Consider the following 13,741-nt stretch of genomic DNA (forward strand, 5'->3'; position numbering starts at 1 on the left):
GCATGTCACCGCGTCTGAACTCAGATAATTAACATTGGTAAATACATTGACGATTGGCGTATTAGCTGTCAAGGAAGATACAATCAGGTATCATGGTATCTTGAAAGTCGAACATTCGTGTTTACGTGGCTGATAAAAGAGACATCGAATAATCTATCTTTAGCATATACCATGAAACTTTGTTTTGCCCATAAAGGTTCATATATTGCTGCCGCCTAGTATACAAGCTAGCTTCGATGAAAACACACCGATCAATATCACAGAACCCCATGGCTATTGACCAGGTCTTGAAAAATTCGTTCGTCCTTTGTTTTTTAGATTAATGTGGGTGTTTGAGTCAGTTTGTGTGCACCACAACTAATTCCACGGGCCCTGAAGCTAACGACCATGTAAACTTCCAGTGGCCATCATATGAACAACCAAGAACTCGAATTTAAGACCACAGAGAGAACAAACCTCTTAATCTCAAGTTCTTATCACTTGACACCGTCTAAATAGTCTTATTTTCCCAAGCGGGGGTTTGACACATGAACCCCTGGTTTCTCTTATTTTCCCAAGTGGGGGTTTGACACATGAACCCCTGGTTTCTGCACCTCAATAGATTATTGAAAAACTCATAAAGAGACTTGGGCTTTGGCTCTTCAACCTTGTCTGACATCATGAACCCATGCGAGCAGGCTATGTCATCTCTGCATACTTCTCGAAGTTGGGCTTCAATTCCATTATTAGATGATATGGAGTATTGTACAAACATCAAGAACTTAGCAAGAGCTTCTCCTTAAATTATGCTACATCCACGGAAAATTTATAGTGTTTACTGTTTAGTAGTAATTACTAATATCTGAGATTCACTTAAAAAAAAAAAGACACCTGTTCCTCCCTGCACTCGTACCGCACTAACAAAAAGTACCTAATAAACCGAATCAACATTGTTTCACCTTTATCATATGCCTTGCCTGCCCAAAAAAGTTGGACCAACCTTCCTTCCTCTCTTCCTCTCTCTCTCTCTCTCTCTCTCTCTCTCTCTGTTTCGGACAGAATGTTGATCAAAACTAAAAAGACAGAGAAAAGAGAAGAAGAACAAGAAGACAAACTTATCATGTTTAGTTGGCAGTTTATACTTGATTTGCCACTACATTAACTCATAATGTTGAGTGGAACACACTGTAATTACTCATAAGCTGTTGGCACAATGGATGCTAACATGTAACACACCAAAAATAGGAAGGTAAAACGAACAATATCAAGAAACATTAACTGGATTGTCTCCAGAAACCTCACAACTCACATGAAACCCTGTCAATGAGCTGTGCATAACCATAAAGCCATGCCTATAAAACCCGACCATGTCTTTCTCAAAACTTCACCCACATTAAACTTCACCCACATTTACAGATTTCTCTCTATTTCTTTTTCAATGGAAATGAAGGGCAAACTTTTTGCTCTTCTGCTTCTATTTTCCCTCGTTGCTATTTCCACAGGTTAATCACACCATTTATATTTGAAGTTGTTTTTCTTCTTCTTTCAAAATTTTCTTATGTATTTCTGCTACCCTTTATTGAACATAGAAATTAACCCTACGAATTGCAGGACATGAAGAGAACAAAAAGACAAAGCTTTTTGTCATCGGAGACTCGTTCGTAGACACTGGAAACATGGGTATCAAGTCCTCTGATGGTCTTATGTTGACGGATTATATAGGTACTTAATTGTCTAATTTTCACTCGCATATATTGGTTTGATTTAAAAAAAGTACGAATTACTATGTTATCCTATCAACCAGAATATATTATTTTTATCCAAAATTATACCGTTTTATTTTAAATTTCTTGGCGTTAAGCTGGTTAAATCTAGACTGGATTTAGAAATTGTTTGTAATTGGTTTCAAACAGTGTTTTTTAAAAAAACTTTAAACTATTTTTTTAATGATTTTAGATTGTTTTATAGTATACACTTTAAAAACTAATCACTCAACATTTACTAATTCTTTAACGATCTCCATGTTTACTCATCTGTTTGTTACTTTCGGACTTTTCAATACATGCAGCGTCGTTTCTCCATATACGAGCTCCCGTGATCTATGCACGGAGGGACAAAGCATCAAAATCAGAACTACAGGATGGAATGAACTTTGCGCGTGGAGGGAGCGGTGTTCTCGACGTGTCATTTAATAACTACTCAATGACACTTCAAGTGTGTAATTTTAAGGAACAAATTGCCCGAGAAGTGTACACCAAAGCTGATCTTGAAGATTCTATTGCTCTGGTGTCTTACACTGGCAATGATTATATATACCACTCTAGACACCAAAAAGGCACCATGAAGGTAAGTGCCTCGACTCATTTACTTTCTTTCTTTTTTTCCCTTTCTCAAATATGCTGCATATTTTTCTGTTTGCGTAACAGGATGTGTTCGATCAAACTAAAGCAATTGTTGATCTGCTTACAAAGAACCTAAGAGAAATTCGTGCTTTAGGAGTGAAAAAGATAGCTATATTTGGGACACCTCCAAGGGGATGCTTTCCAGGCTTGTATAGTGAAACGCTTCGTAAGTGTGACAAAACTTGGAACAAAGCATCGAGTACGCACAACAAGTTATTGAAAGAGTCACTGCAAATTCTGAACAAGGAGAGCAATGGAGCCAAATTTGTGTATTTGGATCTTTATAGTGCCATCGAGTCAGCTTTATTTGACGAAAACACAGGTGATTTGTCATTATTATTCTGCATAATTGAGATGCGTTCTTCGGTGCTTCCAAGTATATTGAATAGACATGAAAATATATAGTGTTGATCGAACCAGAGATGTTCAATGTTGTTTTGATCAGCATCCTTTCCATGCCTTTAGACTTATGAAAAACATGGAAGAGCTAATGTTTTACCTCTCTATATATAAACATTCAATGCACAAAATCATGATAGTTTCTTTTTCATGTTGTAGAAACTGTGGGATCTGAGAATCGGTTCAAGGCATGCTGCTTCGATGGTCACATGTGTGGCCCAATTGCTCATAAAATATGCGACCAACCTGCATTGTCAATCTTCTGGGATGCTGGACATCTTTCACAGAATGGTGCGAACATTGTTTATTCATATCTAGTGCCATCTCTCAACAAACTCCTTTAGGTATGCAACTAGATTCTAAGATACGCTTTAATTGCAAATATATTAAAGAAATTTGCATTTTTCTTCGTTTTGTTCAGGTGATTACTTCTGCAGGATATTATCTTGGGAATCATTCTTACATTTTTATTTGAATATGTTGTTTTAGGTTGCTAAAAATCGAGAAATCAAATTGGGTTCTCATAAACAATATGGCATCATCATGTGCTACTTGGATGGGATCGCGCACAATGTTCATCATGGGGAATTTTTTTTCTCGGTCATTTGTTACTTATATTAAATTGATATAAAAGCTCTGTTTTCATGGAGAACTGGGAAGTGGTAGAATGTGAGTTGGGCTGTTATTGTATATCATTCGGCATAACAAAGCTTTCGCGCCAGTTTGTGTTCTTAATATTATTGGAAAAAATTAGTTTGTATTCTTGTCTCTTTTTGATTCAATTTTTGATGTCACTATTTCATTTTAAATACAACTAGAAAGCCTGGGGTCAAACTCAGGTCGATTTAACTGTATACATAAAAATTAGATTAGTATATAGTTTTAATCACCTTATATTAATTTCATATAGTGGCTGATTTGATTGATGCATAGTGGTAATAAGTAGAGAACGTCATGGATTCGAGTTTTGAGCACAATAATTTTTTAATGCTATAAAAATTTATTTATTTATCTTTATTTTTAAAATAATAAAAAATAACTCAAGTAGTGAATTAAGCGGATTAATTAGGGTAAATTTTTAAAATTTATTTAGTTGATAAGGTCACAACAAGATAATTTTTAAATAGTTTAATTTGAAATACAAAATAATTCAAAAATTAGGTTGAAACTTTTCAAAATTAAACTATTATACTAAGTTTAATAATAATATTTACAAGGTCTTTTTTAATAGTTTAGATATTATTTTTTTATATTCTAAAAAACTTTGAGTCCAACCCGCAACAAAAGCGTAGACAATAAACTCTTACATCTCCGAAACACGCATCTCCCCCAACTGATGGGTAAATGCATTTGTGAAATGCAAGAAAAAATGAAGAATTTTTTTTCAGGAATGAAATTCATTTTGTAAACTTCTGGTTTTGTATTAGTATGAAATCGCCTTAATTTTGGGTCTGTGAAGTGACCTAATCCAAGAAAACTGGACCAGTGCATTTTGAGGGTAATTTGGTCCAACACAGTAATAAAGAGAAAATAGAAAAAACTCAAAAGTAAGAAGATTCTTTTAGTACGGCTTCGTGCCCTCAGTGTGTATAAAAATTTTTATTTTTTTTTGTTAAAAATAATTTTTTTATATATTTTTAAATTATTAAAGATGTTAATATTAAAAATAATTTTTTTAATAAATATTTTTTTAATAAATTTATAAATAAAAAATACATTAAAAACTTCTATACTCTAATATCATGAAGTTTATTTATTTTGCAATATATTGAAAAGACATGAATGTATAGGGTGTCGAACCAGAGATGTTTCAACGTTTTGCTCTCCATCCTGGACTTATGAAAAACTTGGAGGAACTAATATTTTACCTCCATATATCCAAACTTTGAATGCACAGAATCGTGATAATTTCTTTTTCATGTTGTAGAAACTGTGGGATCTGATAATTTGTTCAAGGCATGCTGCTTGCATGGTCAAATGTGTGGGCCAATTGCTCAGAAAAAAGGCGAAAATCCTGCATTGTCAATCTTTTGGGATGCTGGACATCTTTCACAGAATGGTGCGAATATCGTGTATTCATATCTGATACCATCTCTCAGCCAACTCCTTTAGGTATGGTATGCAACTGGATTCTAAGATGTGATTTTCAAAATACATCCACTATCTCAACAAAATTTTGCATTTTTCTTCGCTTTGTTCAAGTGATTACCTTTGTACTTTGTTGGGTATTTTTTAATTTTGGGATTTATTCTTACATTTTTATATGAATGTGTTCGTTTAGGTTGCTAAAAACTGAGAAATTAAATTGGGTTCTCATCAGTTGCAGCTTCGCTGGGATCATGCACGATGATAATCGCGGGAATTTTTTTCTTTATCATTTATTAGTTGCAAAATGATATACAGCTCCGTTTTCATTAAGAGCTGGGAGATTGTGAGCTAGGCTATTATTGTATATCATTTGGCTTTAGAAAGCTTGTGTGCTAATCTGTGTTCTTACTATTATTGAAAAAAAAAATTAGCTTGTATTCTTACCTCTTTTCGATCCAATTTTTGTTGTCATTAGTGTATACACCTCTAAAACACATCTCATGCAACTCAGGGGTGAATGCATTTATGAAATGCGAAAAAAATTATGACATTTCTTTCACCAATTCAATATCCCAAATAAAGATGGTATCTATAAACAAAAAAATGACTTGCCTTTTTACATCATTTTCACCAATATATGCTTTGATGAAAATGAGAATATAATTGAAGCCAAGCTATATGTTGGCCAGTTTGAAGGTTCTCAAATGGCAGAATCCAAGTAGCAGCAGACACACCAAATGGAGGATAACCCTACCAAAGCCCATGATTATTATCAGGAAGTGGATTTCATGGATTACATTTTATGCATGGTCTTTGACTACCCACTCTTCACCTCAAATACTCGTCACCTCTCTTCCCCTCTCTTTCTTTGCCTACTTTGTTCTTGATTTCTTCTTCAGTTCCTCTCCTTCCGAACCCTTCACTCTCTCTTTCTTCTTCTTTTTTTCATTACTTTTTTCTTCTCTGCTACCATGGCCGTGGCAGAGCAAACCACATCCCCTGCTACTGCTAAATATACAAAGACAAGCAGTCGTTTACACTCCTCACAGCTCTCACATTCATCAACCAGTCCCTCTTTTCACTTTCGTCGCTCGTTTAGACCAATCACTCGTGCCCAAAACTTCAAAATCACTTGCTCTGTCAAGTAATTAATATTCTCTCTCTCTCTCTCTCTCTCTCTGCTTTCTTGATGCACTCATAATTAGTTGATGTTGCCTTTTGCTTCGTTTTTTATCAGTCAAGTTCCAGCCCCATTTGTAGTTCAGACCGAAGAAGCGAAGAACAAGTCTGAACGCTTCGGTGTTTTTTCCCAAACATACGATCTCGAAGCTGTAAATGCTTCTACCCTTTATAATATTTGTGCAGGTGCTTATGTTTAATGTAATTATGTCTGTATATCTTGATCATGTTTAATCATATGGATTATAGAGATTAGTATGTTAATTAAGTTGTCTAGTTGGTGCAACTAGTTCTCATATAATCTCTTATTACAAGTTCATTAATGTTTCTGTGATTGTAAGCTATGATGATGGTTTTCTTCTTTATTTTTTCCTTTTCTCTTATTTTTTCTTTATTTCTAATAAAATTTGGATAGTTTTCCTTGATGACTTTTAGAATTAATTTTGGAGATTGTTTGATCAGATTTCAAACTGAATTTAGTGTAACTACTGAAGTTGGTTCACTTGAATTTTTATAGGCAATCATAAAATACAAGTGGATAGGTTGGCTTTCAATTTATTGTCTTTTCATTCGGGCATAGAGATAATCTATCCTTCTTTTGTTGTCTCTACTGCTGGATTTATTTGGCTTATGTTGAATGGATTGATATATACAGGAAGAGGAGACAAAAAACATGGTAGAAATTAATTAATATAGCGGTTTCAGCCATTGCCGGGACGATATCTAATCACCTACTCTTTAAAGCAAGCATTCATAATTCTTTTGCCTTTTTTCTTCGAGGATCATATGATACCGATTTTTTCCTCTCTGGGTATATAGATACTCAAAATTTGCTAGTGATTACTACATGCAGTTTTAGAAAGTTGTTTCATGAAGTTAGAAGGTCTGCATTTGAAAGGGTACTATCACATATAATAATGTTCAGGAACTCAAGATTAATGGGAACTGATTGGAAGGCGTTTTAGTTTTGATGAAAGATATACTTGGATTGGATGTTCGTCCTGTTTCGTTAGATATCGGATTTAAGATTTACAAGTGAATGCGTCCATCATTTGTGGTGGCAGTGTCCTGAGACTTTTATAACTATAAACATGATAACTGCAATGTACAATGAATCAGCATGGTAATTATCAAACCCTGTCGAGTAGTAACTTGTACTTTGGTTTGCAGGGGGGGGGGGGGGGGGGGGGGGGGGGGGGGGGGGGGGGGGGGGGGGGGGGGGGGGGGGGGGGGGGGGGGGGGGGGGGGGGGGGGGGGGGGGGGGGGGGGGGGGGGGGGGGGGGGGGGGGGGGGGGGGGGGGGGGGGGGGGGGGGGGGGGGGGGGGGGGGGGGGGGGGGGGGGGGGGGGGGGGGGGGGGGGGGGGGGGGGGGGGGGGGGGGGGGGGGGGGGGGGGTGTGCTGATTGAGAAATGGGGAAGGTCTTCAGCTTCATCAACTTCCATGTCCATTGCTGAGGCCATAGTCTCTAGTAACTCCCACCCCTGAGGGTGATTGGTTTGCTTCTGGGTCACGTTGGTTTTGAGGTAGAGTATATGCATTTCCTTTTACGCTATTGCTTTTTTATGCAAGTTAAGGACCAGGCTGCTATGTCTGAAGCAGTGTACACTTACAGATTGTCATTTATGTCAATGAAAACGAGATAAGTTTGAGATTTAAACTTTTACACACAGAAAACGCTAGGAAAAGAATTCCAGATGCCATACTAATAGGTTTATAGGAAAAGAATTCCCACCTGTCAAAAAGGTTCCACGCTTATATAGTGATCAAAGATCTTAATGCAATATTCCAATGGAATCTTTCATTTGCTTGAAGCTGCTTCAGTTGCATCTCTGTTCTCACAGGTTACGGAAAATGCAGGTTATACTTTATACCAATGGGAATCCTTATGGTATGGCACAGGATATAGTTTTTAGCACGCATTGTAGATCAAAAGTAAATTATCTTTAGTACTTCCTATTCCTTCATATAATATGTTAACGACCACGCCTGAAAAGTTGCTTGCGTTTTCCAGGGAGATGGTGATCATGAACCTGTCAAGGACATAAAATTTGATGACTACCTTCTCAAGAGACTTGCTAAGGTACACATTCATAATATAAATTGAGGATCCAGTGAAGACATCTCAAGCATTTGAAAGAATGGTTGCTGTGATTTTATTGGTTCAATTATAGACTTCAACTTCTGAAGACAAGAAGATGGTTTCCTATGATTTGATTGTTTCTAGAAATGTATATTCAGACCCATTCGTGGTCACATAGAATCTAGACACAAGGACCATTTTTCTTATGCAAAGCTGTCATTTTGCAGACTGAAGCTGAATTGCTACCTGAGAAGAGATGTGTAGCCCACCTCACAGGAGAGGTATCTGTATTACCCTATCATTGCTTCCATGTGCTGATTCTGCCGCATCAATTACTAACGGTTCTGCTCTTTTCAGGGTGTTGCTTTCCGAGATTTACCAGAAGACACGATGCTTCCAGGGGAAATGTAATTAGACACATCGTTAATCGTTATTCAAAATGGTCCAAAAACCTTTGCTGGTAGTAGAAGTCCATCTGATAACCTTCAGTCTACAAATCATTGCTATTGCTGGGTCTTGTAGCCATCTAGCTAAGATGGCCATTGCCATTTCTTTCTACCATTTACCTTCAGTGAATATATTGTCACCGGAAGTTTGTAGCGCACAAGGTACACAAGTACTTTGCCTCTATTTCTGAATGTCATGCATGTCGCTTCAAACTTCCGATAGCAACATTAAGACCATCCTGGATTTGTAAAGATACTTCAATCCCGTGTTCTTCGAAGGCGCTTGTCACATGCATTGTGTGCTTGTGCATGCTACTGCCTACTTTCTCACACCTTCCAAATCTTTCTAGTTGGAGATTCAGCAGATTACCGGAAGCTTCAAGAAGAGATAACGTGTAGAAAATAAGCACCACGCATCCTGATATTTATCCATGGTTATGTTGAAGAATTAAGGACTTCGAAGGTTAAATTTACAAACATCTAAATCCGACATACAAGGGTTTCTGGTCACATTACATTCGCCGACCGAAAAAGACAATCCCCGAACCAAAAAGGCTGATGCAACTTCAAGGAGCACTACAGCTAGTTATCATCCACATATAGGAAGGTTAACAATCAACCTGTTCTGACAAATTCAGTGCGCCATCCTTTTGTTTTAGAATATATCACTTGACATTAAATCAGCTTAGGCAACGGCTAATGCAGTGTAATTTAAGCTTAGAACAAACATAGAAACTTAATAGTGTGGTAGGATTACTCATCGTGCAATGTCTGCACCCCCAAAAAACCTAAGGTTAGGCATGATGAGCAATTTGATATGATCACAATGAAATGACGCAAGTTAAGCACACCAAATCTCATTTTTGGCAGTTTAACATAAATAACAATCATAAAGTAATGATTTATCTTGATGTCAGGCTGTCCTAATAGATCTATAAGGAATTAACTAACAATCAACCCCAGGAAAACTTGCAAGAAACAGTTTCCGGGCATATCTAAGCCAACTTCATTGACCGTAGGTTTACTTGGCACAGATACAGGTCCCGAATTTATAACTCACAGAGAGAATGAGGACCCAAAAGAACATCAAGTACAGCCAACCTCGCGACACCACCGACTCTGTTTTGCCTAGGAATAAGCTATTCATCGGCACTAGACTGGCAGGACCACCTTGTTGTGGCAAACCAAAAGAAAGGATGATATTGACATTCCCATTCTTGCCAAATGACCATTGCATCTCATTGCCACCTAAGCTCATGTTTTCTATTCTTATCATACCAGCGGTAACATTAATTGAGCTGGAAGATGCTGGATGTAAGCGAAGAGCAGCGTCCTTGGAAGGGAACTCAGAAGCAAGGGCAGGTGGTGCAGGAATGTTGCCCAGCCTGTGACTAGCCTGCTTGATAAATGGATATTTGAAATCTGCACCTAAACAAGACACATAAGAATGAGCCCAGACAAACAGAAGCAAATGTGAAAACCAGTGGGCAAAAATGCCACCAGCCGAATTATTTTTATCTTGCAAAACTTACATCTCTTAATGAATACAGGAAAGTGAAGCACAAAGAGTACTGATGAAACAAATTTAAATTTAAATTTACCAGAATCAAATTTCATGCCCTCTGGCTTTTGCTTTGATGAAGATGGATCAATAGTGCCATGTGTTTCTAAAAGGTTTTGGCTTGCTGTGGACAGTTCTTCAGTTCGTCCCTTGACATCCTGTTATACAGTTACAAATTAATTGCTGCGTACAGCTCAATCAGTGACCTAAAGCAATGACGTATTTAATTATATTCTTACCTCTTGGGGTGGAAGTTGTTGGTCAGAAACAGCAGTCTCACTTCCCAAGATATCAGAAGGATCAAAAGACAAGTTCTCATCAACAGCATCAAAGAAATTGAGGTACTCATCCACCATGTTGAAATCTGAGGAATCTCCACCGGTCTCTAGCTCCACAGGCTTTGAAAGATCATTAGCTTCCAGGAAAAATCCTTCACTCTGTGGAAGATCATCAAGTGCATCCAAGTATGATTCATCAAACAAATAATTTGCATTGATAGCATTCACAATATTGATGATAGGCTCCGCATTGTGTTCTTTTTTGTCTGCATGCAACTCATATTGTCCAGGTAAATCCAAGTTTTGGTCAGCTGGTGGAGCTGGACAATTTCTATTCTCCGCCCCTCTTATCACAGGTTTTATATCATTGTCACTGAAGTTACTGGGCTGTTCTACATAGTTGCTTGTTTCCCCATAATAGAAGTTTAGTGGAAGAGCAGTATTTTCAGATGTGATTCCACTGTCAAAGTTCTGGCGGAAAAAAGACAAAAATAATGAAAATTTCAATTGGTTGTGAGACCATTAATCATGAAATGCAAACGAACAGGAAGGCTGGGCAGACAAGCATGGATCATAAGTAATGATGAAGAAAATACATTGACAACACTCCCCCAGAAAATTTATAAATAATCACCTTGGCAAAGACACAAGACCAAAGCAGCAGATACACTACATAAGACATTTGACTAAGTTGACCAAATACGTTTCAATCCCTTCTACAATAAACCAATATTACCATATGCAAAAGTCAATAAATAGAAAAAGCACAGCACACAATAACAGCTTAGTGATCCAAATTAACAGCCAAGGCACGTAAATGGTTAATAAGCAGCAAGTTCTTTAGGGGGGATAAGGCAATCCATCTGAGAACATGTAGACCCCAGAAAGTATATTACAAGCCTGGTGCAATAAACACAATCAAGAAATAAAAAATAACATACAGTGACATAGCTTAGTGGTCCAAAATAACAGCCTAACCACGGTAAGTCTTATTAGGAAGCTAGCCCTATGGAGGAATAAGGCATAACATCTGATGACATATTGACCCCAGATATTTGTTTGCAACTGCACTGAGTAGCTGATCACAAGAAAAATACGAGGAGAAACAGAATGTAGTTCTTTTTTCTCAGGAGCTTGCAAAGAACTTTGAACCTCCAAGAAAACACCTTGAAAATTATCAGGTGGCAAAAGCAACTGCATTGAGCATGTACTTAATCACAAGGAAAAACAGAAAGTGATCCCATTTTCTCAGGAGGTTGCAATGAACTTCAAGCCCCAATGCAAAAACCTTGACAATTATCAGATGGCAAAAAAAAAAAAAAACTGCAACATGTTAAAGTATTGGACACCAGGACCAATGAAGAAGTTAAAGTTTTAATGCAGCCGCATCAAGGACATAATTATCAAATAAATGTGCAAGTCAAGCGCTTCTTGATTAAGAACTTGTATCAAGAATCGTTAATACCCCAACATAATATGTATTATATAAATTTGAAATTTGAACATGTACTTCTTGGGGGTTTAAAAAAGGACAGCTTTGCATTGGTGATGCAAAGAATACACAAGATCAAGTACTAACATTTAAACAAGCAACTAAATGGCATTCTATTCTTATGAACTACTTTTGCTAACTTCTTTGCATGTAAATGTTTTCATGCGTGCACCTCAATTCATCATGTAGATCTAATAGATTTTATTACAATTACATTTTTATACTCAAACCATTTAATTTACAATTAAACGATTCAAATTAATTTACAACTAGTAACCATACAAGTACAAACCTGGTCAAGCTCATTCAGTTCCAGGTATGAGCCATCACCAACTGGTGCTTCTCCAGCTGGCACCATCTCTTCACTTGGCAAGAGAGGCAACTCATCATCCTCCCATTCCTCCTCAATAAACGGTGCCCCATACTGCTCCCCATTCTTCGGCCCTGTCCCGCTCTTTTGGAAAATCCTACAAAGCACAAATGCATCCTTCCCCACCCAAAATACAAAAACATGACAATCAACACACAAAAAATCCCAACAAATTACACTTAAAAAAAAAGAACTTGAATCTTTTTTGAGATATTGATCTCACTTGAGCAATTCCTGCTTTGTCCAGCTCTTCATCAGCAAGCCGATACTCATGCATTACCCAATTAGAGCGCTCACCACGTGGGGCTCGACCCTGATGATACACAAGGGTCTTCTTCATCCCTACAACTCGTGAGTTCCAATGAATAGGCCTGTCTTTCCCAGTCGTTTTCCAGTACCCTTTCTCAGTGGCCCGGTTCGTCTTGGCCCCATTTCCATACTTCTTATCCAGCATACTAAAGAAATACCATTCTAAATCCCTGCTCTTCAATTTTGACTTAACTACAAAACCCACAAACCAAAATCCCCATTAAAGTAAAGACTGAATAATCGCCAAATTCACAACTTTTAACTAAATTAAATCACTTTACCATATATAGCTCACAGTCAAGCAAGTTATATTTCAATTCACAATCAAAACCTAATCAAGTTAAATCACTACCTTATCCATGATTAAACAAAAAAAAATCGATTGCTTAAAAGTTAAGTCACGAATCAAACAATTATATTCTATTAAATAAAGAGCTAGACACGAAGATCTAAAGAGAGAGAAAGTTGTGAAATTTAAGACCTGGAAGATCCCACGGCTCAGATTTATAAACATCGGTGACGGAGATGGCGTCCAAACGGAACGGTTTGTTAGTGACCTTCCGTTTAAGATAGTAACGGACAAGCTCCTCATCCGTCGGGTGGAATCGAAACCCGGGAGCAAGTGAAGTCGCCGAGTCACTACTGCCCATTAAATTTGAAATCGGAACGACAGTTCGTATTAGGGTTAAAGTAAAGTTTACAGAGTTCTAAGTGGAGGATTTTGAAGAAATGATTGAGATTTGTAGGGTTAGGGTTTATTTGTTTCAATCGGAGTCCATTTGTTGACGATGAGAGGTTGAAGAAGAAGCCATTATTTTGGGGTCTAAAAGTGAGTCTTGCATTTTGTTTTGTTTTATTTTCCTTTTTAAGCGAGCTGATTTTTCGAGGAAAATTCGGTAAGGCAAACCTAAAGCTACATAGAGAGGACAATTTAAAGTATAACCTGATGAGAATGAGGCGGTGTCTGACAGGCTAGAAAGTGGGGTCTAAGTAAAGGTATTGTTTACGTGGCGCGGAAATAAATTGACGCGTGGAGAAACTGAGACTGCACACGCGAATGGGGCTCGTGAGTGACACTGACGCAATTGCGCAAGGGGAAGAACAGAGGACTGAAATGGTGAAGGTGAAATGACGGCTATGTCCTTATGGTTGGTGTGA

General features: G+C 37.6%; 2 protein-coding genes across 4 annotated transcripts; one reads left to right on the top strand and one right to left on the bottom strand.

The window, feature by feature from the left end:
* Positions 1-25: 25 nt before the first annotated feature.
* On the top strand, positions 26-3,494 carry LOC105125534 (GDSL esterase/lipase At5g03610-like). 2 transcript variants are annotated; one of them, XM_011026028.1, is made up of 6 exons: positions 26-87; positions 1,591-1,701; positions 2,048-2,325; positions 2,406-2,703; positions 2,940-3,124; positions 3,270-3,494. In XM_011026028.1, exons 2-5 carry the CDS (start codon positions 1,656-1,658, stop codon positions 3,122-3,124), a joined length of 807 nt encoding a protein of 268 aa, XP_011024330.1. In that variant the 5' UTR covers positions 26-87; positions 1,591-1,655; the 3' UTR covers positions 3,270-3,494. The 2 variants fall into 2 exon arrangements, with proteins under 2 accessions (XP_011024330.1, XP_011024329.1); XM_011026027.1 differs by lacking the exon at positions 26-87 and adding an exon at positions 1,201-1,481.
* Positions 3,495-9,391: 5,897 nt separating this feature from the next.
* On the bottom strand, positions 9,392-13,499 carry LOC105125536 (NAC domain-containing protein 78-like). 2 transcript variants are annotated; one of them, XM_011026032.1, is made up of 6 exons: positions 13,065-13,499; positions 12,498-12,775; positions 12,197-12,391; positions 10,374-10,883; positions 10,175-10,292; positions 9,392-9,995 (listed from the first exon to the last, which is right to left on the bottom strand). In XM_011026032.1, exons 1-6 carry the CDS (start codon positions 13,231-13,233, stop codon positions 9,595-9,597), a joined length of 1,671 nt encoding a protein of 556 aa, XP_011024334.1. In that variant the 5' UTR covers positions 13,234-13,499; the 3' UTR covers positions 9,392-9,594. The 2 variants fall into 2 exon arrangements, with proteins under 2 accessions (XP_011024334.1, XP_011024333.1); XM_011026031.1 differs by having other exon boundaries at positions 9,392-10,001.
* Between the last annotated feature and the right edge of the window lie 242 nt (positions 13,500-13,741).

This window comes from Populus euphratica, unplaced genomic scaffold (assembly GCF_000495115.2).
Source record: "Populus euphratica unplaced genomic scaffold, PopEup_1.0 scaffold22.1, whole genome shotgun sequence".
In the NCBI taxonomy this organism is placed as follows: domain Eukaryota; kingdom Viridiplantae; phylum Streptophyta; class Magnoliopsida; order Malpighiales; family Salicaceae; genus Populus; species Populus euphratica.